Here is a 27,790-nt window from a genome sequence, read left to right as displayed (position 1 = left end):
GAAACCAACCATTAACCTGATGATCATGTATTCTGACAGATCCCTTGTTAGATGCACTAAAACTTGACATATACATTTAACATGTGGATCGTAGACCTGAACTAGTTCGTAAAAATCTATGGGAATTCTGAACAGTCAGAATTACTATGTGATGAAAACTGATCAATATATTTACACTTTTTGTTAACTTGCTGGATGAGAGAGATTTTCGTGTTCTCCCCTCACATGAAAGTAAAGTGAGCATATTGAAGAGCTATCTGATATGAGCAGGCACCATTTGCTGCTTTTCATTCGTATGGTACCTAACACATTTGTAGTTCAAATCACAGTCACAGCTTCAGCAGCACAAAAACATGAAAACTACAATTCAGTAGTAACCCTATAGGGATGGGTTTCTTGTAAATCTTGACAGTCATAAGAAGCTAAATAATAAAGATGCAGAGAAATAAATATCTAGAAAGTGTGTTGTTTTGCAATGTGAAGCTTTGCTTCCAATGGTAAGACAGTGAGAAGCTGAGTATCCAGGACAGCAATCAGCTTTAACCATCCTGCAAATTTCTTAAGCAAATGCAGCCTTCACAAGACTGATTTTTGCTTGAGGCTTTTTTGACAAAATAATGAAAAATGTAACAGATGACTTTAGGGTCTAGTTTCCAGTTTTGACTGTGCAAAAAGGCTACTAAATTCCCACTCTGCCCTCTCCAGGTGTGCAGGTGGGAGCATAAGAAGAAGGAAGTTCAGCTGAGAAATGGACAGGATGTGGCAAAGAAAATCTAATAATATGCCTAACAAGTTCACAGGAATTATCTGGTGACAAAATATATTTTGACAGTGATTTTTTTTTCAGTCTTCCCCTGGCTTTCAGAGAAATGCTTAATATTGCTGTGAATATTCACAGCTTGTAACACTTCAACAGTAACTTAGTACTGAGTGGGAAATTGCAGTCTTAGTAATACCAGCTTCTCCTGTGAAACTAGTACCTCACCATTATGTAGGATGCAGTTAAAAAGATACAAAAACAAATAATAAAAAGAACAATTATTTTGATTTAAAACAATAACATTGTTTGAGGAATCTGTTTTCAGAGAGGGTCCAATCTTGTATGACCTTGGGTAAATCACTTAATCTCCTTTCCTTGTTTCCAGATTCTATGTCTTCAAAGTAATAACCATCACTGTCATGGAAATGGATTCATCAGTATGTGCTCTTGGCTACATAGAAGAAAATAAATAGGCAGCTTCTTACTGTCTTCAGAATGTTATTGCTGCATAACTGGCAAGTTTCGTACCTTGCTGCTATGTCGCTTTTTGCTGACTGAGGGAGAACCAGGCTGACCAGGGCTGGGAATAGCGCTGGAGGTGGCAGAAGTGGCTCCAGAATGAACATGTGATGCCTTTTCCACTCCCGAGGAAGCAACCAGAGGCGCCTGCTGTAGGGAAACCTTTTGGAGCTCTGCAGCCAGCTGCTTGGGATCAACCCCCGGGGACTTCGCTTTATCTACTGGATTAAAGGAAGAGAGCTCTGTGTTGATAATTTCTAGCACCTTCAAATCCATCTTGCCATGGTACAGGGACATGCTAATGATCTTTACAGATTTTCGTATCATCTACTTGTATACTCTGAGGATGCAAAAGACAAATCATATAAAAGAGATGTCTCCTCACAACATCAACATCTGAATTCCAATCCTTCTATTCAAAACTCCATCGACCAGTGCTGTTTATCTTACAAGCTTTCTGAGAAGGTTATTCTCCAGCTGAGAAAAAGTATGCCTTGGATGATCACTCTGCATCACACTGGAGCAAATCACACTGTTAAAAGTCTGGCCTGTGCACAGCTGTCTCACTGTTGAGAACTAGTCCAGTATCTGAACTTTGCTGTAACAAGCTTTAACGTCAACTTTTTTTTTTTTTTTTGAATCAACTGGACATTCAATAAATCTGAATTCTGCTCCTGAGATTATTTATACAAAGATTAAAGAGAAAAGCATCTTAAAACTTTAGCACTGAAAATTAATCAAAATAATAATACAGCCCTATGTGAGACATCTATGGTAGGACTGTAATTGTCTCCCTACCCCCAGCAATGAATAGGTAGAATTTGCTCTAGAGATGACAATTTCCATTTAATAAAGAAATGAGGCCAAGTAAGTTCCATACGTGCCTTAAAGTGCTTAGAGTTAAAATGACAAAAGGCCCAGCTTACTTTCTATGTTCTCAAAAGTATGAAAGGTTTAAGGTCTTTGCTATAGTCTTTGATCTTGTTCAGCTAAGGTTTAGGCAACATAAACTATGTAAGTTTCTATTGCTAACCTATACGCTGCTATGACAATGCCTGGTGATTTGTTTACTTGTTTGCAGATTACTGGGTATTATAATTTCCTCAGAATTCTAAATTCCTTTTGTCCTGGACAGAGGTGAAGGCAATATGTTAACCACCTCCTGGCTGCTAGGCTGGATTAGGTTTATCTTTCTGGAAGGAATGGCAAATGCTACTTTCCAAGGGAAAACAAAACAAAACAAACAAACAAAAAACTGTGCAGAACCTCAGATGTGATGGCTAGAAAGACTTGGTTTGGCAGAAAGAAGGCACTCTACAGAGTGGTTTTATCTCAGAAACCACTGAAAGATGGCTAGACTAGGAAGAAGCATGTCTGCAAGGATGGGGAACTTACTTTTACTTCTGTTCTTTCTCGTTCTGAGTTTTCTCCGTTAATAAAAAATATATGTATTCTAGTTTCCGTCCTTTCAAAACTTAGTTCCAGTGTCTATGAATGCCTTTGGTGTTTTTGATCTGGTCACTACAAAAAGAACTATGGGTAGTTCTGCCTCAAAGCTCTGTCATACTCTGTGTTTACTTTCAGTTAATAAAAATAATATCAATTTCCATCAAAAGATAGCTTGATGGTAAGTGTTAAGTAATACTTCACATTTGTGATGTGCTACATGGTCACAAAATGGAGGATTTAATCCAGCTAATTTATGTACCCTTTGATACAAGAGCAGCCACAAAACCACTGAACACATTATGGAGCTCTGGGTTCCAGGGCTGGGTGAAGGTGGGTGAAACATTCTTTTAATCTGCATTGAGCCAGCCAATGAACTGCTTTACTAGTTATTTCATGGACATTAGTTCAAAGGTAGATTGGCTATGACTAATAGCACAACAGGCCACACACTCACATAGGCCTCAGGACTTCTCATGCTTATATTGGACTGGTTCCAGTTTGCTAAGAACTTTGTTTTAGCTTGTCTGGCTGCAACAGCAATTGTCTAATGAATGGTTGGCTATGACTTTAATTTCTCTTAGTTACACTTCACCTTGCATAACTGTGTGTTATAGGCGTTATGCCTATTCGTAATAATTTTGAGATGTAAAGGAATAACAGCAATTATGCTGTGCAGAATTACCTATTTCTGTTGCTTCTAGGAGTATGGGTCTTGGGTGACAGCAGTGATGCCAGGTTTGGGCACAGGATGACAGCTGAGGCCCCAGGGCTCCCAGCAACTCACTGGTACTGACACTAATGTAAACTCAGGAGCTTGGCAAAATCAATTTTAGGACCAACAGAAGGAACAAAGAACAAGTATCTATCATGTGCAAAGTGTACAATATCCAGTCAAGTCATGTGTGATGCAGAGCTGCTGACCAGCATGGAAAAAGCAGGGAACAAAGCATGATAGAAAACATAAGAAAGGCCCCAAGCAGATCCTGAAGAGAAGAGGAAGGACTCATCAATACCATCCTTCTCCCAGCAAGGAGAAGTCCAAAACTCTCATCACAAACATCACACTCCTTCCAGCAGATTCCTCCAGACACTGTTGACACTGCAAGGCCCCTGGAGAGAAAGCACAACTGTGGGACCCAGAGAAGCAGCAGAAGGGGGACCAAAACACCATAGAAAAAAGGGGTAGTTAGCAGGACGTTTTCCCTGCATAACAAATTTTAGCTGCAGTACTGTTACTTGGATTTTCTTTTTATTAATTAGATGGTGTAGGCTGTGTCAGTATGGATTGAACTGAACTAATAATAATAGCGTCTGGCTTCATTTTGGTTATACTGTTCAGAATTACAGAATCGTCTAGGTTGGAAGAGACCTCCAAGATCACCTAGTCCAACCTCTGCCCTAACACTAACAAGTCCTCCACTAAACCATATCACTAAGCTCTACATCTAAACGTCTTTTAAAGACCTCCAGGGATGGCGAACCAACCACTTCCCTGGGCAGCCCATTCCAATGCCTAACAACCCTTTCGGTAAAGTTCTTCCTAATATCCAACCTAAACCTCCCCTGGCACAACTTTAGCCCATTCCCCCTTGTCCTGTCACCAGGCACGTGGGAGAATAGACCAACCCCCACCTCTCTACAGCCTCCTTTAATGTACCTATAGAGAGCGATAAGGCCACCCCCGAGCCTCCTCTTCTCCAGGCTGAACAATCCCAGCTCCCTCAGCTGCTCCTCGTTAAGACTTGTTCTCCAGACCCCTCATCAGCTTTGTTGCCCTTCTCTGGACTCTCTTGAGCACCTCCATGTCCTTCTTGTAGCGAGGGGCCCAAAACTGATCACAGTACTTGAGGTGCGGCCTCACCAGAGCCGAGTACAGGGGGACAATCACTTCCCTAGACCTGCTGGCCACACTGCTTCTTATACAAGCCAGGATGCTGTTGGCCTTCTTGGCCACCTGGGCACACTGCTGGCTCATATTCAGCCAACTATCAACCAATACTCCCAGGTCCTTCTCTGCCAGGCAGCTTTCCAACCACTCATCTCCCAGCCTGTAGCTCTCCTTGGGGTTGTTGTGCCCCAGGTGCAGGACCCAGCACTTGGCCCTGTTGAACCTCATACAGTTGGCCTCAGCCCATTGGTCCAGCCTATCCAGATCCTCATGCAGAGCCTTCCTTCCCTCAAGCAGATCGATACACGCACCTAACTTGGTGTCATCTGCAAACTTACTGAGGGTGCACATCCTTATAGTCCTCCTGAGTGGCCCACCCTCTTTTCCAAAGATTATAAACCCTCTTTTTTCTCCTAAGCTCAAGCCACAAAGCTGTTATAGCTTTCAGTTAGTTTAAAAATAAATGCTCAGCTTTGTTTATAAGGTGTGGTCCTCTTTCTGCCCTTAACAAGATTTGGGATGCAACATCTGAGGTCACGATGCTATTATCTCAGCTTACATTATATCCAGTTTTCAGTTGCTATTTGGTGCTAAAATATTGAAGCAATGTCTTATTGCTCACCTGCCTTTACCGGCTCATGCAGTTCCAGGTGCTGGGGATTCTCAGAATCTGAGAGCATGTTCAGGTCCCTAAAAAAAAAAAAAGCAATGAGAAGCCTGAGACAAAAGAAATTCTTTCTTCATGCACTCATTTTGTATTAAGTAGATAAATGAATAGTGGTTCATGAAAGAAAGCAGCTCCCAAGCATGGCCCCTTGTTAGCTGTTACATATTTGCAGTGCTGTTAAAGAGCTGAGAAGAAAAGGTTCTTTTAAGGTGAAGTATTTAATGGATTGAATGCAATTTTATACATTTCTCATGATGTTTAAGTGACTTTCACCTGAAGGCTATCGGTAAAAGTCAAGTTAGTGCTAAATTACCATCTTTTTCTAATGGCCAGTAAATTCAGTGGTTTGTATGTGTTTCAATGAGAGGAGACTGTGGCCTGAAAATGGAGATATCATTGTTTGCAAAAGTACGATTGCTAACGTCTACCTCAACTTATCATTCCTCTTGCTTTGAACTAAGAACAAACCAGACCTCCCACACTCACACTGAACTCTTTTACTAATTATTATATTGATGCTTCATGCTAACAAATATTTTACCTTAAAAACTGTAAACTAAAACAAAAAACAAAAAAAAAAAAACAAAAAAAAAAAACATGAAAAGCCAAAAGAATAATGGAAACAGAAAGATGGGGAAAAACTCACAGTCTTACACATATTTCTGCTTCCCCACTTTGTTGAATAATAATATTCTGGACTTCTTCATAGGTTTTTCCAGTCAGGGGAATGCCATTCCACTCCAGCACCTGCATTCCTAAGATGGCAAAACAGCATAAGGTCAAGTGCTCAGATTTTGACCAAGATATCAGATAGACTGCTTAGACAAGAAGATTTGATGTGACATTTAGTGAAAATTGTTTAAGTGGCACAACACATTATCAAAACCCTTTCTTTTCACACAGATGAGGTTGTTAAATGTTAGTGTCCCGTCAGCTACAAATTACCTGTTTAAACAAGTCAGGAGATGAATCCCCTTCTAATTCAAAATATACATGCACTGTGTGCAGTCTGGGTTGCAAGATATTGAAAAACTTTTGCAATTTCAAAAGCATGCACACCTACCAAAATGGCAAGAAACCAAATCATTTTATATGTGAGACATTTCCTGGCCAGCCATGGTCTTCGAAGATAAACAGTTCAATCCAATGGCAAATAGCTGTTGAGAATCTGAGCATCAAAATGGGACTAAATTTGTAAATATGATTTGATAATTCACATGCATTTTCTCTACTTTGTCCCTTAAAAAAATACAACTGGATGAAGGCAGTTGGGCTAAGTGATTTTAAATGAAAATTTACTTCCACATTTCAAATACCAGCCAGGAAACATACATTTACATGTATATTCACATTTTACTTCCATATAATTTCTAATGCATAAACTGTCAAAATAGCTAACCATAACAAATTCTGAAAGATAGGAACAAAGCTATAATAAACAGGCTGAAAAAAGCTTGAATACTGATCTAATCTGTTGTGTCCCAGAACCATGCCAGGAGACTTGGTATGGAGGAAGCACACGTTATAAGGAAGTTTAACACCCAGTATTTGAAGAATCAGTCCCTCGTATATCATGAGATGTACTCTGATGAGAAATCTTTTGGTTACAGTAAAATGCTTACAAAAAACAAAGTGCAGATTCATATCTGGGGGTTACAATTCAGGTTTTGAGAGCTGCATTCATGTTTTGAGTAGTTAGTCAAAAGGATGGCTCCAAAGGAGTTAACCTCTCACTAATGCACATAAGAATGTCAAAATCCAACTTTCAGGCTCTAGAGGTAAAAAATTGCTTAAAGGGAAAAGATATTAAATTCTTAATATTCCACTAAAAAGAATGTATTACAAAACAGCTGAAAACCACATCATCCACACAGCAAGGAAAACCACAAACACTTAGCTTGCTACCACTTACACAGATAAAATCAAGTCTTCAGCTGGGTTATATTTTTATTTCAAAATCCTGTGCTGTTGCATATAACAAAAGGGAAAAATAATGAAGTGAAATGTGGAAATAAACTTATAAGAAAATCTGTTGTTAAAGAAAATGTAACGAGAATTGTTTATGGAATAAAACAAATTAAATTATTCGACAATGAAAGAAAATGAGAAATAAAGTCCGTAACTTCATATTATAGCATTTTCTGTAGGATTCCATTATTTAGGATTTGAAATATCAGATTTTCTCATAACTTTTCTTAGTAAAAATTTAGCAACTTGTTCACAGCAGTCAGTTTACATAAATACAAACTGTGCAGAATGACTAAAAAGTGATGCTCAGAAGGCAGTAAAGCCAGCTGCTTACTGCCAAAATAGATTTGTCTTTCTCTAAAATTTAGCCCCTTTTATTCACCAGCCATTATTCAGAAGCATGATCTTGCTTTTGCTTGTTAGAGCAGATCTGGTTTTAAGCTCAGTTCCTCTGGAATAAAGCAACAGTAATTATGAATAAATACAGTTCCCCCGGTTTTCCGCCACACAAATATAACAGCATGCACTGTCTATAGAAGGCTTCTAGAAAGGAAGGAACTGAAGTTATTTTCATTTTCTTGTCAGTGTGTGCCCTCACAAAGCCACCATGGCATCGGATGTTGAGTACAATAGTAAGAACCTCTTAAATAAGACAAAGCAATCCACCACTTCCATGTATTAGTGGCAATGAACAAAAGTAAAACTGGAAAGTTTTAGATGTTTGAGAAAGTGAATAACATCCTTCTCTAAAAGACGAGCTTTGCTGACAAAATGCAGACACCATCCTAGTTTTACCACATCCTGCCTGCATGGCTTCTGAAGAAAAAGTACCCAGCTAAGTGTCCATAAGGCTATCATCAATGGGTTGTTTTAATTTAAAAGACCAGCAGGAAGAGTCCAGCAGAGCACTGCTACAGTGCTGGGATGAGGAAATCTACTCTCATTTCCACCAGTGAGAGTTTCACTACAGAGTGCACCACAGTAACTCACTTGGTCAGTAAGACCAAGCACATCTAAACAAAGAAGCAAACTGAAAGGAAATTGAATCTCAATAGCCTCGGCTCATGCAGAGATCCGTTTAACACTGTCAGTATAGGGGTAAATCTCTTTTACTGTCTGCCTTGTGGATTTACAAATGTTTAAAATCAAAGCTATTTAAACATGATTTAATTGTTCTGACTGATAGAAAATGTTTTTAAACAAGAAGCTGATTTCCCCTTTTTTTTTTTTTTTTTTTAAAAGGAGCTACCGCTAAATAATAAATTCTCTTGCAGCAAAAAAAAAAAAAAAAAAGTGCTACAAAGAAAACCCTAAGAGGTAATGTTAGTCTAATAACAGAAAGAGAAAAAAGGTACTAAGGAGCCACCAAGAGTGAGTGGTGATAAAGTTTTTCACCTAAAAAACAGCCACATTCTGCAAATAGTCTTTAGTAGTCATGACATATACACATTTCCAAAACTTTGCATGCTTCAAATCACCTGTGCTTAGCAGAAAAAACAAACAAGCAAACAAAGAAAAACAAACAAAACCAGGAAGATGAGAAATCATACATTGCTCCACGGCAACTCTACTGACGGAGGAAGAGCTAGTAATTACCCTGATAATTGAATCCACATCTTCTTGCATCTTTCTTTATTTTTTTTTTTTGTAATAATTGGGACAGCTACATCTTGCAATGAGAGTGAGCTACAACTTATTTTTAGAAATATCAGCCCCAACATTCCGCAAATCAGCTTTATACATCAGGATCTCCACCCTACTCTACTTCTACTACTCTACTTCGTGGTGAGATTTAGAATGTGGAATCAAAATAAATAAACTATTTTCCATTGATTACAAAATAATTATTCCAGAGAGGGAAACTCATACATGCATAACTGTCATGAAGATATCCAAATTTTGCTGGATTAATACAAGCCTTTCCCTTCAAAAACTTACTACAGTCATACTGTATCAAAAGTGGCAAACATATCCTGTCTTTGCCTACCATGTTCATATATTCTTTCATATGAATCTGCTACTGGCCACAGTTGGAACATGATCAAAATCTAAATGTACATTTGCTCTGAAACAGTATAGCCATTCTGTCCTTATTTATAAGCACAGTACTTCAACGTCTCCTGCACTTGTTCTAGTTGCTGCTCTCAGTGGTTAAGCTAAAAGCTTGCTCCTGAAAGAGGGCCAGTGCTTGTGCTGTGGAAGCAAGGAAGGGACCTGCATTTCATCAAAACCCTCACAGGAAGGAGAGAGTAGAATTTTGATGTCTTACACTATAATACCATACTTTTTAATAATTTAATGCTTAAACTGTTCAAGATTGCCAGACTCTTTTTAACAACTGGTAAAGTCTTAGCTTTTTATTTTTGTACCACCTAAAATAGGCCAATTATTTGTTCACTGATAACAATAAAAAATGAAAACTGTGCAGAAATGATTTCCTTTTTTTTTTCTGACAGTTTGACTAGTTATTTGACAGCTTGTGAAATGGAAGTTAAGTACTGGTGAAACTTAAAATCTGTTTGTAATCGCAGGGAATCAGGGACTATTCAGAAGTAGGTTCGATCAGCCTGGGGATGAAGGTACTTGAAATAATTACCTGCAGTCCTTGTGGAGCATTCAGCATGCTTTGCTGATCCTGGACAGATCTATGACATTTTGGGGAAAGAAAAAAACCCTGTGTAGAAAGTTTTAATAATGTGGGAAAAAAAAGATGAGCTTGGGATAAAACCTAGGGCCAGACTTTAGTTTACGACATGATATATAAGTTCACAAGAGCCTGAGTAAACCTATATCCATCTATGAGGAGCTGGAGTACTGAAACTTTCCTGGACTGGCCATACGCTTCAAAATGGGAATCTTCTGCTGATAATTTTTATTGTCTATGCTAAAGAGCTAAGCCCTCTAATTGCTGGCTATTTAGATTTGTAAACATCATATGTGGAGCAGATGTTAGAAAAAATTCTTACATAACAGCAAGGACTATGTTGGCTTTGCTCGCTGCTCAGTCTTGTGCAATGTTTACAGCTGCTCAGTTGGATTGTGCAAAATGCAGCTCACCACTAATGTTCAGCTGCTTGTATAAAATTATGCACTTTTTAACTTTCATAGGCTTGCGGGTTGCACTTTTTAATGCCTTCATAAGTTTGAAATACAAAGTACTGCAAAATTGCATATTGCCCTGAGAGGCTGCGGAGTCTCCATCCTTGGAGGTGTTCAAAACCCAATGGGACACAGCTCTGAGCAATTTGCTTTTGCTGACCGTGCTTGGAGCAGGATGCTTGAACTAGAAGATCTCCAGAGATGCCTTCCAGCCTCAGCTGTGATTCTATGTAAAATAGTTAAATTTTGCTTTATGGACTATGTTAATGCTTTACCCACATAAACTGTAGCTTTATGTATCAAAGAAAGGAGAAATAACCAATTCCAGAGATATTATTCCAGATCAGAAAGAGTTCAGAATGCAGCCCTATGAATTAACTGATGTGCTCTGAGTGTTTTTTTGGTTTTTGTTTTTTTTTTTTTGAATAGCTTTTTTTCACAAACCCAGGAAATATTAAGTGACAGTGAATAAGTTTGCAATATTAAATAATCAGAAATTAGTTCCATTATTAAACTCTGTGTTTGTCTAGATCTCATAGCTTCTTTTAATCTGTTGGTTTACATTCAATGTTAGAAGTTAGATATAATTGAGTCCTGTATCCTGGACCACAGAATTTAGGAGAAACTTAAACAAAAACAATTTTTCTTTGTTCTCTTACCTTTTGCACAGGTACTTTATAATAGTTCCTTTGGATAGGCTCTTCATTAAGTAAGAATTAATTAAACTAATCACCTGTCATCCTATTTAAAACAAAACAGTAAGCAAGATCTGAGAGCTGACAAAATGGACAATTTAGTATGACCACTGGTTCTATGAGCTCCATTAACATTCCTGCTGGTTTGCACTAATGCAAAACATTGATTCAAAAATATATATATATATATTTTTTAATAAAAATAATTTTAAAAAATCAAGTTAATAGGTACTGGCTGTAAAACAGCTTTGGAACAAAGTTTCCTGTGACTACACCAGGAGTGATGCAGACTTTAGAGCGCGTGTAGAAATGACAGCTTCCCTCAAATGCCTGTAATAGGAAAGATTCAGAGCCACAACTTTACACTATTTATAATATTGTGTTTTCATATTCAGAATATTTTTCAGCAGAAACATAAGCTCCATGATAACACCAGGTAAATGACTACTTTTTCTCTGAAGTAAATTTCAGTGAAGTTGTTAGACTTGAGAACATACATGATGGATTTGTTCACAGAAACAATATGGCAAAGATGAAAATATCTTAAGTGACTGCTTCAAAATATCTCTTCTAAGACAGAAGAGCTACTACTTTCTTCCCTCTCCGTAACTGGTGAGTTCCTTGGCTTTGCATTAAGATGATAAGCACTCAAACATTGTTATTTTCATTTACTCCATAGAACTATGCAGTTATCAGTTATTTATATCCCGTGAGTTCAGACAGAGCTGTCTGGAGAGGTTTTTGTTATTTATCCTGCAGCCTTGAGAGAAAAGCTGACTATATGGTATGAAAGCATTACTGAAAAAAAGGTAAGGCAGAGCAAACTGAGTCTCAGAATTGCTCTCCTACTGCAATTTAAGTTACACATTACAATATTAGAATAGATCCTCTGGTCTTGGTTATGCTATAGTTATATATGCAGATTGTTGGGGTTTATTCTCTGCTTCTTCATAGTTTGCCTGGTTTATTCTTATGAAAATAAATAAGTCAATTTGATTTGTTTTATTTTTTCACTCGTCTGTCTAATGTCCACAGTGGAAGAGAAAATTGGGCTCTCTAGGCTAGATGATTCTGTCTGTAAAGTGTGATTGTTAACGTCTATCCATTTCATGGAATTGAAATTCAGAAATATTACTTTGAAATTCCAGAAAGTGCTATAAAAGTTAAATGTGCACTGAGAACAAGGAGGAACAGTATCAACTGCAGTCTGACATTCAACAGTAAATTACTTCATGGTCTGTTTTCTTCACTTATTTTCCTTTAATTTCTAAACCTTTCTAATGGTTAAAAATAGGTTGATGAAAGTCAATGTGTTAATGTATTTCCTTGTACTGCTAGGCATGAATCACACCAAAACTCATTATTTTTTTGAAGACACCTTAGCTTCCTCTTCCATTCATCATACATATAAAGGCTGAATATTTTCCATTACTACAATAATTATTATATAGACAACACTCGCAATTATTAAAAATGGACATCATCAGATAAAGATGATAGAAATGGTCCTGCCTGTGCCTCATGGTTTTTACTCTGCTACTGTCAAATAACACTGATAAAAGTACAGCCAGAGTAAATCAACCATGCATCTGGGGTGTACTTAGCATCTACAGGCAACCATGCAATACACCACAAACCAGTACAGCTGAGGCTATCAACATAGTTCTAAGCTCTTCTCTAATTCATAGTCAGCTTTCAGGTTTCTAAACATATGTAATTAGCACATGGTGTTGTAGGCCACCCTTCAGTTTGAACTATGCTAGGGAAAAAGTGATGAAGTGGATGTACGTGTATGACCTGAATTGAAGATCTTGACAAGTTAAAAGAAGATTAGAGTCACTGCTTATGATAAAGAGTTTCACCACTACTCTACCTTCAGAATTCATAGATTAGATTAGAGTTACAGATAATTGGTTATACCATGCTAAATAAAATGCTGTGGTGAATTGTAACTATTACGCACTATGTTTCAGAAAAAAAAAAAAATTGTCAAAACATATTCTTCACAGAAACTATAGCACATACTGTACTTATTTCCTTGCAGTAATGAAAATTTATAATTTTGCCTGAGAGATGAGCTTCGTGTAGAGAGCTTTAATTTAACTGAAAATCTTAAACATTTCATTATCAGATTGTGTTGTCAAACAGCATCTTTTTTCTTTTTTTTAAAAAAGCACTATATTATGCTAACTTATGATGCACTTCATAATATACATGTGTTATAATGAAAAAAGTCTGTTTAATTCATGGTCACCTGGAGATCAGTACAAACAATGAAGCTGTAGGAATTTCTCTTTGCTGTCTCCTTCATAAATGTTAAATACATAAAAATCTGATTTTTCCATGCCATAATAACATTATTTTCACAGGGGTTTGATGTCAGTTATGAATTTCAACTAGTATATCCCTGTCTGCATCCTATATTTATCAGAATTGGCATATTTAGAACTCAGTAGTGTTGTGAGGTTGTTGTTTTTTTTCACTTCCATTCTTGAGTACAAAATTATTCTCATTTAGAAAAATAAAGTTTCTTAGTACAGCTTCTATTGGTTGCACTTGAGAACAGAACTTGCTCAAGTGACGTTTAGTTTTGAAGTTTTCCTTTGAAGGGGCAAGAGAGAAATGTTACAAGATGCAAACATACAATTGCTGTGGAAGTTACAGTGTGTGTCTAAAAAGTTACTCTCTCTCTGTGTTATGTATTTTTCACTGTGTTATGTATTTTCTCCTTAAAAGTATAAATTACTACAGCAAACATGCCAAAATCTATATAAAAAACTATTATATTGACAAACAGTTAGACTCCAAGCACAACTATTCAGGTTAAACATAAACTAGCATAATTTATTAGTGTTAAAATTTGTACCTTCAAATAAATAAATAAAAGCAAATTACTCACGCCTCATATTACCCACATCTCATGCAGGAAGAGGCCCATTGGCTTTTGCTAAAGTACCCATGGCCTGATTTTCCCTTTAACAAGGATAATCTCTGCCAACATGAAGTTCAGCAGCATGGATCCAAGAGTGACCCTGACTCTCCAGCCCCAGTAGCACTGGTCTGTACGCATGCCAATGGAGGACTTATACACGACACTCTGTTCTTTTCTATTGCTTCTCTTTCGTCAACTAAAATATCTCTCAATAATTAAACAAACAAACAAACAAAAAAAAAAAAAAACCACAGGACACACTGGGTTCAGACCAGTTGTCTTTGGTACATCAAAGAAAGAGCAGATAGATAGTGCTCTGTGCTATTCCAGTTGCCACTCAAGTGGCAAGAAAAATTGAGTGAAGAGAGAGAAACACATTCAGATCAGGGTCTCATCTTCTCATGCAGAGCTATGTAATACACAACTTATACCTGGTGCAAATTAACTATGAATGGGAATCTGCACATGTAGAACTCCCAGAAGGAATGATAGAGGAAGGAAAAGGAGATTCATGGAACATTAGTTTGCAGATCATCAATATCCCAATGCATTTATATGTGTCTCCTCAGGACCAAGCTCAGGAAAAAAACACAAGAAGATTAAAAGAGACAGCACACAGCCACACTATAGCAAAGGACTGACTAAAACAAAGGGCAGGCTGAAGCCAAAAGACAAGGAACAGGACTGAGGACATGAGACCTGAAGATAAGTTCAAAAAAGGACAACGAATAACCCAGCAATGTTATCCAATAAACCACAGGTATAGGGTGGAGAAGTAGAAGATCACAACATCTATTATCTTCTAAAAGTGTGCAAAAGGCACCTTCAAAACCATCATGTATTTGCCAACTTAAGAACCCAAAAGATAAATTAAAGAAGACTCAGTAGCTATCATCCCTTACTCTCTGGACGAATAACCTGGAAACATGTATTCTGGTCCTTATGAGACAGGTATGAGAGAAAGGGTTTAGTCAGAATGCACAGCAGAGACAGAACACTAATCTGAAAGAAAAACTGTAATATCTGCTACATTGACAATCAGGAGAGAATGAATGCAAATTCCAGGGCCTAGCCTGCAGGTTACTCCCAACTGAGGAACTCCAACTTTCTACCTCCGTTGGGGCTTACTGAAGCCAAAGGCTCTTCTCATACAGATTTGCACTGACCTGGGGGGTCTACCCTTGCTTGATTCAGCCCTGTCTGGTCTGCAGCAATGTTACCGTGAAGGGATTACAGTCTAATCCAGAAAATACTGGAATTATTGCTATCATTTGAACATTCAAAGAGTGCTAGGGATGAGCAAAGGCCATTGTTATGCATTGGATGACAATGACATGTAAAGTCATGTATAAAAAAAGAGCAGAAAGGTTTTTGCTACTCACAGTAAGAAAACACCACAGTTTAAGTAAAAAGTTAAGCCTTCTTAATGAGAATGACTGAAGACCTTAAAATACCACTCTGTCATAAAGGATAGAGTGAGATCTTTACTTGATGTGCTCTAATAGGAGTCACTATGTTAAATAATCATCTCCTAGGGTAATCATCCCTAAGGGTAATTTTATAGTTTTGATACTATGTGATTATTCAAATATAAAGTAGAATTTAGTCACTATTACCTCGTTTGTCAGAGTCATCTAACCTGAAAACTATGAAAACTGAATAAAAACTTCTGGCCAGAGGTATGCAGTTCTCATCTCCTCCCCATACTATTTTGCTGTTGTATACATATTATTATTATTTGGGAAATTATACTCTTCATAATGCTAGTAGGTAAGTTAAATCCATGATCATAAAATCATAGAATGGTTAGGGTTGGAAAGGACCAACCAAAAGAGCATCTAGTTCCAATCCCCCTGCTATGGGCAGGGACACCTCCCACCAGACCAGGTTGCACAAAGCCCCATCCAGCCTGGCCTTGAACACCTCCAGGGATAGGGCATCCACAGCTTCTCTGGGCAACCTGTGCCAGGGCCTCACCACCATCAGAGTAAAGAATTCCCTCCTTATATCTAATCTAAACCTATTCTCTTTCAGTGTAAAGTCATTACTCCTTGTCCTGTTGCTGCATCCCCTGACAAAGAGTCCCTCCCCAGCTTTCCTGTAGGCCCCCTGTAGGCACTGGCAGGCCGCTGTAAGGTCTCCCCAGAGCCTTCTCTTCTGCAGGCTGAACAGCTCAACTCCCTTAGTCCATCTTTGTAGTAGAGGTGCTCCAGCCCCTTGATCATCTTCTAATCTGAGCTGAGGTATTTTTTTCTGTCATGTATTGAGTTTTCAGTTAGGCATAATTACTGAAACTATTTAAAAACTCATTTAAAATGTGTGGAACTTTTTAGCTAGGAAAAAAAAAAAAAAGCAATCCTTTATCTTTTTTTTTTTTTAAATTTCAAAAGGATATTTAAATCCTATTTTTTGTTTTGATATAATAATTACTTTGAAACTGAAGAAAATTTATCTCCTATTTTTACAGGAAAAAATTATTAGAAAGTCAACTTTATTTTTTATGCTAATGCAGGTAGAGGTGAAAGATCAAAGACATGCCAAGATATGGTAGTAATGTAGTTTCCTACCTTTATTTCTTGTCAAAAAAGGAGGCTTCTTTTTGTTTGTTTCTCATATTTTCCACCATTTCATGGACATTTTTATCAGCCACAGCAATAATCTGGTATTGTAGAAGTTCAAGGGTATAAGGCAGATCTTAAATCTCTCTTCTCGATAACAGGTATTGGTTTTGCTACAGGGAATAGTAATCTATTCATAGAGATTAAGAAACTCTTGCTTTCTTATGAGGCAGAAAAATATTTTTCCTTCAGAAAATTCTCTTTTGTCAGAACTGTAGAATTCTAACTATTGGAATGATTTGTTTTAAACCAACATTTGCTAATCTTTTTGTAGAGGTTATCTTGATATTTGTACAAATTCCTGACATATAGCAGCACATCCTTAGCTGTAGGACCACAGTAGAAAGTATGTGGAGCAGATTTGTAATCTGAACCAAAGATGAAAATGCATAAGAGTATTATCTTTTTTTTCATAAAATTTTGAGCACATTTAAAACAATAAAGAAAGAGCATAAAGTATACATCTCTGCGGTAAAGAACTGTCATGCACAATGAAAAAAATCACCCTTTTGGTTTTACCTTGCTTTGGGCCTTTAGTCAGTAAGACAATTTTGAGGTGTTTAAAAGTAAGCATCTTGTCTTGTTAGCTGTCTAGGAATTTTGAGTAGGTAATGAATGAAGAAAGGCAGTCTTCTTTTAGAATGGTTCATCTCAACTGACACCTATTTAGAATGAGATGAATCACATCCCTCAGGGTACTCTTCTTTCAGTTGTGGTTTGAAAAGGAGAACATCATAACAAGATTAGGTAAGATATTTATTTTTCAGACATCATAAAATACATGCATTAGTTCCCCCGTTTGTCATTTAAAATCAGTAATCTGTCCTAGAAACAAAAATGGCCTTTATTTATTTATTTATTTATTTATTTATTTATTTATTTATTTATTTATTTTCAATTTAGCAAACTAGCAGCTGTACCTTACCAACAATAAGAACAACCTGGTAGATTTGGGGATGAAGAAGGGGGCCTCGGAGACTGGGTTGTAGTTTTGCTTCCACTGTAACCATTCAGGTGAAGAAAGGCAAAATAATTAGCCTCTTTTTGTCTCGGTTTCCTTCTGTGATAGAAAGTAGTGGTGGAAGGACAATGGCATTGTACACTAACTCTGAGATTTGTCAGACACTATTAGTAGTGTTTCTGCATCAAGAATCTAGCTAATATTAAGAGTTATGGGAGATAGTACTTGTGAAGTGTTAAGGGATGGGTATTAATTCTTGAAGATTCATACCTCTATATATTCCTCCTTCACATAGGATTTTAGTGAATTTAAGATTTTTCAACTTTAAGAAATCCAGGTTACATATTTTCTAGACAAATAAGAGATACTAAAATCGAGGATTTAGCAACAACTCATATTTTTAACAGTAAAGTTGAAAAATTGCAGTTGAAGAACTTGTTCTTTCAAGTTCCTTCAGTGATAAAATCAAGTATAAACCCCATTTTTCAGAACATCTGCTGAGTGATATTAATGGCAGTCTAATATCACCTTTGGATTCACAGAGACAGTAGGCTCCATAGTGCCATGCTAAGGCTGCCCAAATCAGTGTTTCCAGTTCCCAAAACACCCTGTCCTGGGAACTCAAGCAGTACTCACTGTCTTGGCACAGCCTGAACTAAGGACTATGAATTAGAAAAATCTGTCAGGTTTCTACCCATGACTTTGTAAATCCAGTCAGAGAGATCAGGCAGCAGAACTTGATGATCTTTATAGCAGCTGAACTATTCTCTTCTATCTAGTTAGTCAAATTGGGATGGAAATTTGTGCATTGTCATATTTAAAAGTACATTGGAACTTGGAAATCTGCAACACAAATCAGAGAAAGGGAATTAAGCCTCAGTAACAACTGCCATACATCTCACAGTCTAATCCTATCAACAAGAATGGTCCATGACACAGAAGTGAAACTTCCCTTTAAATAAATAAATAAATAAATAAATAATAATTAATGCTGCACCTTAGAAATCCTCTGCTATTTAAACATTTCCAGTATACTTGTACCTGTCACATGAAATTATTTTTTCAAAATCTGTCTGCACGAATTTGATCTGCAGTACTTGATCGATAAAGCAGCATTATTCTCACAAATAGGTCCATTGTAATAAGTGCAAAATTCATGCATGAAGGAAGAAATAGCCTGGTGAATAAATGTTACGGGATTAGGCCAATGGTTATGCCATTCTCTATAGAGATCTCTTAAAGAAATTTCAGTGCACAATTATTGAAGCTATACTACACATTCAAGATGTGATGTGATTCTCTGGCAGCTACATACTTAATCAACTTATGTGGGTACTCACATAAGATTTTAAAAATGGGCACTATTGCTTTTACTGTAGCTTTTATATTATAATAAGTTGTGTTTTTTGTTGTTTTTTTTTTTAATGTTATAATGAGCTTTTGGAACTCAAGTCAAAGACTGATATTAGAAGAACTTGATATGAGAAAGAGTATCTAGGCAAAAATAAAAAAAAGTTATCTGTGAAGATGAAGTAATTAACTCTATGCAAGGTAGGGGTAGGAGAGAATCTCCTCCAGAAAAGGAGTAAAATAATAAAAGAAACACAAGTATTTTTCTATTTGACTATCCATACTGGTAGGTTTTTCTACTGCTGACACAGTCTCATTCAAATGTTGGATTTACATTATTCCCAGGAGAGATCTGGTGTACATTTTTGACACGTACATGAGTTTCTTCTCCATGGAAACTTTGCAAAAAATAATTTCAATAGCAAATCCCATACATCCCATACAGCTGAAGTTTCTTGGAAGGAACTTGTATGATAAATGTGTTATTCTTTGTATTTTTTTTTTTTCTGGTTCTAATAGAACTAGAAAAAGTATTATCATGGGAAAAAAAAAAAAGCTTAAATTGTGATTGCTGACAGGAAGCAGATAATTGGGTGCATGCCTGTGGGGGTGAACGAAATTGAACTTTTGAACTCAAGCAGAAGCTTGCTACTTGCTAACTGCAACCAATATGGCCTGGTTTGAAATACTGAGAACACCTAGACTAAAGAAAAGTGACCCTTCCTGAGTCCTCTAGTTAACATGAGAATTGGCTTAGTGGACTGATCACACCATGTAGTCCTGCACTTTGGCTATTTTGATTGAGAAAACCAGGGGCTAGTGGATTTAGAAATAAGAGAGGGTGCTGAAAAGAAGTGCTCCCAAAAAGTAACCATCTTTGGAAAGAAGGGTGCCTGAAAAGAAGAAAGTGAAGATCCTGGGTGGAGGGGTGATCTGGAAAGTATGAAAGGCCCTGGAGATCCAGGAGATGAATGGAGACTAGTGCCAGGGATGCCAACAGACTATGACTGTGGATGACTGAGGTAGGCACCTGCAAGCAGCAGCACAGCAGCAGATTGCATGATGACCTGCTGGATCTTCTCAGGCAGTAGGGACTAGAAGGGAAGTTGAGACCTGATTGAATGCGGTACTGATCTATGAGTGAGCAAACTTGAGAGAACTGGGCAGAGCCCTTACTCTGCCCTCCTTCTGTCTCAGACAGAGCCCTGTACCCACACCTTATTCAGATGGGCATTCATGGTCCCACCTGTGACAAGTTAGAGGGCAACTAAAGAGAAAGTATTCAGACCAATCAATTATGTTGCATTCATTGCTTGCTGGTTTTAGCAATCTGGGGGTACTTATTTCTTTATTTTAAAGCTATAAAGATAATGGCAAATTCATACTAGTTTTGGCATGCATCCTGATTACTAGCAGCTTCTATATCTTATTATTATTTACACCAAAACAAATGTTCTCTTATCAGCCAGTCCCTGCGTATTTGTGTGCTTCTTATGATCATCATTAACACACTGAATTGACTGCGTACACATCAGGAAAACAAACAAGAGTATGGTAACACATAGTATCTTTAGGCCTAGAAATATTATGAAATAATATTATGAATATTATAGGAATATTATTCACAGCCTTCTAGAGAAAGCAGGGGAGAAGCTGCTGTTACCTGGAGAATGAGAATAGATACCAGGAGGCCCTGCTTATGGCTGACAACAAGTAGAAGGCAAAACAGTGCTGGTAGTTTAAGAACTCATTTTCAAGTCTTCTGAAGGCGCTTAAGAGCTTTTCTCCTGAAGTAACAAAATACATTAAAGCTTTTAGGGAATAATATAGCCTATGAGATCTGTCTTGAGACTTCTTGAGGTCAAAGGATGAGGAGTTGTGTGATGAATCTGTGGTTGGGTAAGGTCAGGCAAGGAACTGGGAGGATAAGCTTTCAGCCTGGATGGTGCTGAGAGAGCAGGGTGCAAGTGCCTGTCCTGCTGTTTCCACCACTGTGTAGCAAAAAACACTACCTATACAGGCACCACCCTGTGATGAAGCAACAGCAGTAACAGGCCTGTCTCTTTTGATGCTCTTGCAGTCTTAACCTAGCAACTACGCTAGCCTTACAGCAACCTCTGGGCCCTGTTTCTCCATAACTGCGTGTCTTAATTATGCATCAAACCTATGTATAGATACCAAACTCTTATTGAATTCTCAGCACCGAATATCCCTTTAGCTTTGTTGGGTATTTCAATGGCCTATTCTTGAAAAGCATGTCCCAGGTGAGATACTGGGTATAATTTTTAAACAGACAACTGTGTTAAATTGACACTTCAGCTCTGTAGGGTCAAGCTCAAATGTGTAGTGTAGGTCAACAAGGACAAATGAGCTTGATCTTTTCACTATTTAATCCTTTGAGACTGCTTTATTTCATCAAAGTTATTGTACAGGTTGAAATATTTTTCCCAGAACTGAGATATTAAATTTATTGCTTTCAAACAATGTAACAAAGCAAAATAACCATGTCTCCCTTTATATAAAACCATTAAATATCCTTTCCCAGCAAAAGGAAAAAAAATAGATGTTGTATTTAGCTGAATAAAAAATACATATTTTCTTTCTTCTAAAGAAAAAATAGGCAAAAACAACCTCTCCCCCAAACTGAACAATTACAACTGCAAAACATTATGAATCAGTTATGTAACAATAGATGTAAATAAGGTAAATATAAGCATGTAGTAAAAAATGCCAGCTGAGCCTAAAAATCCAATCAACATACTGAAGATAATAAAAGAGTAAAGTGCAAGTGACGCTGTATGCTTTAAAGATGAAAGAGTTTAAGCAATTCTCCTTAGGTAAAAAGAATCCAAGAAATTGCTAAATTGTCTATCAACTCATCAGCATTTCAAAGGCATTCCTTTATCTTCACCAAAGCTCATAATTATTTTCTCTAAAATTAATGATCCATATTCATCCTTTTTTTTTTTTTTTTACAGATGGTAATAAATATTGTCTTGAATATATATAACATTTTTAAAAGAAAATAATATTTAAAAAGTCACTTTTCCCAGTTCATTCCAATAGCTCAAAGGCAATAGAAATATAATTGCCAAGTATATTTCTTCTTTGCCAATTGCCTAGAGACCTGAAGGACCACTCCTAAATCTACTATTATAGCTACTCTATACCTCTTTCTTCACCAGCACATGAAAAGAACTGAACCCATAATGTGTCCTGAAAAACTATAAGCACAAACTGCAGATGGAAACTTATTTCATTCACAAATGCACCTCCTCAAAGCATGTGCTTTTACAAATTGAATTTAACCAAACTGAGCATGATTTTACTTGTTCTTCCACTGAGTTCAGTGGCAGTTGAGAACTGGGCTTGATGTCCAAATTGTAATTCTATTTCTAATGTCACAGTCAAGCTGGGGATTATGCTTACCGGAAAGTCAGGCTCAAGCAAACAGAAGGAGATATATCTTACACTAAGATATATATATATATGTTTAAGGAGCTTCAGCAGTAAACTTGTTTGAGGAGTACTCTAGAATAATCTGTCTCAGTTTGACAAAAGAGTTAGATATATTTGACCTGCAAACACATCAGATCCCTGAGTAATTTAACTTCATGTGTGGTAATGCTGCTGAAATCAAAGCAGATTTTCATAAATTTAAAACTAAGAAATGCAGAGAATATTTTATACCTGTGGGGATAAACAGGCCTTTATAAATTCCTTGCAAAAGCATTCCTGTAGAGTTTCATGCATTTGAAATTCGGGAGGCTGGGGGTTGTCCATTAGGTGGCGCCAAATTTTTCCATATGTATGGAAAGTGTAGGCAGCAGAGAGAAGTGTTTATCTGCTAATAGCTGTCAGGTGCTCTCTCAGAGTCTTGATTCAGAGGCAGGACCTCTGAAACGACACAGCAGCTTGTCGGCGTGTATCACTATCCAGACAGGGAAGGGTGTGCTTTAGCTCCTGTGTGTAACGCTGTTTTTATCAAATCTACTATCCTGTTTGCATCGCATTCAACAAAGGTCACTGTTGCACTTGAAGGTATTTCCAGTTCATTCTTTGGAGTTTTGCTCTTTCCTAAACATTGAGAAGTGTTTTTTTTGTTTGTTTGTTTGTCTTTTTTTCTTTTTTCTCATGATCTCTACAGCTACTCAATCAGAAGAGAGCCCCTACTTTTCAATTAATCAGTCAGCTTCCACTACACGAATTGCAGAGCTATTACTATCACTGAAATAGCCCAATATATCAAGGAACAGTACAGTGATCTGTGAATAAGAAGATGAAAAATTCTCTTTTCTTACTTTAGCATTGTCTAAGATTAAAACTGTTTCTGCTTCTCCATTAGCACCAGTCATGAAAGTCCTTGCCAAGAATTTTGTTTCCTTTCACACTTGCTTTCATACACATCTCAGAACATCTCAATTCTTTCTGATCTCTTCAGATCCATTTGGAAAATATAATCAGTAAACATAATACAAAACTTTGTTGTATTTAGATGTAAGTCAATGCTTATTTCCATTTAGCAGTCCCCAAACTGTGTATATGAGCAGCAAATGTATGAATGATATGGATTGATTCCACTTCAGCCACAAAATGACAGAAGTAATTTAGCAAGCTCAGTGCTCACACACTGATGAACATTGCTTTGAATGACTCATTTCCTGTCACTGTGTCATCTCAAAGGTTAATTTAATAGGGTTCTGTACAGCACATGATGTAGTAATGAAGCAATAATCAAGCCTTCTATTCATTTAGATGACTGGTCAGAACCAGTAAATGGCTCTGTCATTGCATTTGGGCAGATAAATGGTACTTGTCTAACTTTCCTGTGCAAATAGATTCTAATGAGGAACAGAGGAATGTAGGAGATTGCTTTTCACCACATAGCTTTCCACACACATCTAGAAATCCTTTGCTTTGGCACTAACCAGATCATCCCTTAACATCCTCTGTAGCCCTGCCTGTTCTTCAGTGCCTTGTGCCTGCCATTATGTAGATGACCTGCAGTCTAGCCCTCCAACATGGGACCATCCCAATTTACTATGCATTTGTATTCTGGCCTGTCTCATATGAACAGCAGATAAGCTCGTAAACCTGGGCCAAAGCACCACAATTGGGCACAATGGTGCCATGGCACAAAACAGCAGTTGTTAGGAGTCTTCTCCTGGCCCCGGTGAGAAGTGCTCAGAAGGAGGGGTGACCTTAGACCCCATGGTGCTTCTGGAAAACCTAATCCTGATAGAGCAACAGGGCCAGTACTAAAACCAGTCCTGTTTGTCTGGGTATGTATCATTGAAGCTTGGTCCAGACATAGTTCTTCATGAGCTTGGAGCAGTAAAGTGACACAAGTAAGCGTGTAAGAAGAATCCAGACCCCTTCTCTTTGACTGTAATTGCCAGTTTCTTTCTGTAGATGTCTATGTCTGGATCTCCACTTTATTCCTGACGGCCTTTTAGGAATAGATTTATGAAAACAACAAAACAGAAAATCCTTTACACTTTAAAGACTAAGGAACATCTATGGTACAAGCACTACTGCTACAAGATTCTACAGCTCTTTCTCTTCAGAAAAACTACCTTCATCATCTCTAAGGCTGTACTGACTTTTTAACACTTCTTACTTCTCAGCTATTAGCATATCCTTTTGGATTGGCGGAAATGAGTCCCCAGGAAAATGCCCCTTACAGCTATAACTTAAAGGTATGGACATAAAATTACATAGGTAGTTGGATAAAACTCACTTTAGATCAAAGAGCAGTATTATTAAATCAAATAATTTATATATTTCAGTAGGATTATTCTCAGCATTCATAAGTACACATAGAACTGCAGACTCAGTATTTTTGTGCATTATTAGCGACCTTTATCATCAAAAATACAAAACATTTTCTCTGTATTTCCTTAATATTAGGAATCAGCCACTTTTTTTCACATCTTTTCCAGGTCAGATTGTATTATTCAAACTTCTCATGCCTAGTGATACCAATTTGCCTCCACACCACATATATCACTTCATGCTAAACCAAACTTTAAGTTATAGTCATATATCATGCTTTTAGTTTAGTAACTGGGAGAGAGTCATTTCCTCACTCCCACTTTGAGAAAATCTACACCCTGCTCTGAGATTTCATTAATAGAAAGTTCAGCTGAAATGAGCATCACAGTCCTACAACTGGCTGGAGTGATTTACAGTTTCACTGGAAAAAATTTTAAAGAAATTTAACATGAAACTGTAAAAAGTGTAGTGTGGGGGGTATGTGTGGTACATCTCTCATTGCCATTTGTTATGTTAATGTTGCAAAAAGGAGAGAATAGTGACCAATCTTTTTTTCACATAATCAGTGTTGTGAAACATGGCAGCCAAACTAAAAGTATAATAATGTTTTTAAAAATATATTATTGTATCAATACAAAACATTTCTGTAGTAATGCAAAAACAGACAGGAAATTTTGCTATGGAACAGCTTAAAACCAGAATTCACAGTGGAAATGTTTTCATCTGTCAAATTCAGGTGATTACCTACTTACTGGGAATGACGTTATAACATACTTTATAGCTATAAATCATGAAGAGATGTGTCTTTGAGAAAGCTACAGCCATAATCAGCAAGAAAAATAACAGCTCACTGTTTTATCTAGAACACCCTTCCAGTGAACATTTTAATGTATTTGTTCCCCTGTTCAGACTTAAACATTTCTAATATTATATGGCATTCCGTTTCAGGGGAATTATTAAACTCAGCCTACAACTGCGCAGTTTGGTACAAATGGCAATGTAGTTCAGATCAACTATAATTCATCTAAGACATATCAGTTGGCGATGTTTTGTTTATTTTCATGCAAGAACCTTGTTTACTGAAGGCAATGATGTTATGACATTTCATATGGAAAGTAGACATGTAACCTGTTCATGATTTTCCCCAGCACATAATTTAATGTACATGTATTATCTGTTATGATGAGTGAAAGCAATGAAATAAACTGCAGGAAAATTTGCATGGATTTACTGGAAAATATGCAAGAATTTGGGCTTAAGCAACATTATTAGAATGCCTTTGAATCTTTTTGTATATTCGTACTTTTAATGAAAACTACATTAGCTTTCAGACTTTCAAAAGCTATCCTTACATGGAGAAATGTATTCAAAAATGGCTAGACTTGAAATTAATATTGTTATAAATAATCAGTAATGAATGTTAAATTCTGCACTAGTATTTTTAAATGGGGATTCAAAGACTTTCATGATATTTGCCAAGAACCTGACTCCCACATTTTCTTTTGTATCTGCACATTAAATACCAAGTACAACAGGAAGCCTTCTCACAGGAACAGGACATAGGGGTTATCAGCAAGCTGACACTCAGAAAAGAACAAGTCGCCATTTTACTATTTTGTTTTTATTATTTGTTTTTATTTATTATATGTGTATTTTATTAAGACCAAAAGGGAATTCTACATATTACACTATTTATAAAGCCTTCATAATAACCACTAGCATAACGATCCACATTTCATCTTTCTTTCCCATTCTCTGTTATTGAAGCACTTGATCATATGCACACATCACAATGAATTTAAAGAGGGTGCTCCTTCCCTGGGAAATTTACAGCTGAGGGTCTAGATATTAAAATTTTATATCTTGGGTTGAACTGACCAGAGGGGATTTGGTAACACAGTAAAATTTTTAAAAAATATGCATAAACAAAGAGGGGACTAATTTTAATTGAAAACTATAATTGAAGGTTATAAATGAAGGTTTTAAAAATCATTTTCAATGGAACAAAAATAAAGGCAAAGAAGTAGAACTTTACCAGAAAGTGCCTTAACTATCATGCTAAATAATAGGGTTAATGGGATGGAAAACAGACTATCTGCAAAATGGAAAGCAAGATCCAGTACAAAATAAAATGGATCCACTTGCCCATTTTAAATAGAATTTAATAGTTACCAGCTCCATTTCAAGCTCAGCTCTCATTAGAAGCAGAGTATCTGAGCAGCTGAATGTCAGCTGAGCTGAGAAAGGCCCAGAATCAAGGTTTCCTAGTCCCTTGGCAGGTAGTGAAATTGCCTTTTCAATAAAAGGAGCCAAATCATCTTGATTTGTATGTGATGACTAGGAAATATTCTTAAAATCTACATGTTTCAAATACAATGTGAAACACTCCACATACACTGTGTCCTCTCAGAGACTTAAGCAGAGCTTAGACCCAGTGAAATTAGTTGTTGCCCACATATGGCAAACAACAAGATCGTCAGTCTGAAATCTCTTTGTCTCAAGATTTTTTACCTTTTATATTCTAGTTTGTTTCTGCTCTTACACCTAGGACTTGCTGACCTAAAGATACTCACTCTACCATGTATTGTGTGTGAAATCCAACCTCCAATATCAAAAGCAAATGGCTATTACCACAAGATTATTACTTTCTTATTGAGTTGGATGTAATTCTGAAGCTCTATATTTTGTAATCACACAGTGTTATTACTGTAGCCCCACAACCACCCAAATACAGAGACTAATTACATTTTTCCAAAAATGATGAGATTTAAGTACCTGACAAAAACATTCTGAAAAGTTGCCTGGAACATATTGATGGATCTACAATGTAATTTCAGAAATTTTCAACTGCAGCATAAAGCCCAGATATCTTAATAGAATTATGCTTGCTGCTGTATTTATAAATGTAGCATACAGATTTTTATTAATTTCAGATCTGACGCATACTCCCATTACAAACCACTAGAAATAGTACAGATTTCAATGAGTTTTGGATCAAATATTTTACAGTCTGCATAGGAAAATGGCAGAGTTTACTATTTTGCTGGGGAAAAAAAGTATTTGGACATCTTTTTGCAACAAATATGATTGGAATGAGAAACTTCAAAAT

General features: G+C 36.9%; 1 protein-coding gene across 12 annotated transcripts in view; it reads right to left on the bottom strand.

Annotated features, from left to right (window-relative positions):
• PCLO (piccolo presynaptic cytomatrix protein) overlaps positions 1–27,790 on the bottom strand; it is a 370,143-nt gene that overhangs the window by 88,983 nt on the left and 253,370 nt on the right. For 8 of the 12 annotated variants that reach the window (XR_007162848.2, XR_010826476.1, XR_010826477.1 and 5 more), the window contains exons 11-13: positions 5,930–6,038; positions 5,239–5,306; positions 1,289–1,500 (exon numbers count right to left, since the gene is read on the bottom strand). Coding sequence is in view for 8 of the 12 variants with exons in the window: in XM_048062708.2 (XP_047918665.2) it covers positions 1,289–1,500; positions 5,239–5,306; positions 5,930–6,038 (389 nt within the window). In the remaining 4 variants the exon portion in view is untranslated. Of the gene's footprint in view, positions 1–1,288; positions 1,501–5,238; positions 5,307–5,929; positions 6,039–27,790 lie in introns of those variants that run through there. The other 4 variants (XM_048062703.2, XM_048062709.2, XM_048062710.2 and 1 more) reach the window with 4 other exon arrangements.

Source organism: Anser cygnoides, chromosome 1 (assembly GCF_040182565.1).
Source record: "Anser cygnoides isolate HZ-2024a breed goose chromosome 1, Taihu_goose_T2T_genome, whole genome shotgun sequence".
NCBI lineage: Eukaryota > Metazoa > Chordata > Aves > Anseriformes > Anatidae > Anser > Anser cygnoides.
Note: the sequence above shows the minus strand (reverse complement) of the source record. Positions and strands in the feature narration are given on the sequence as shown.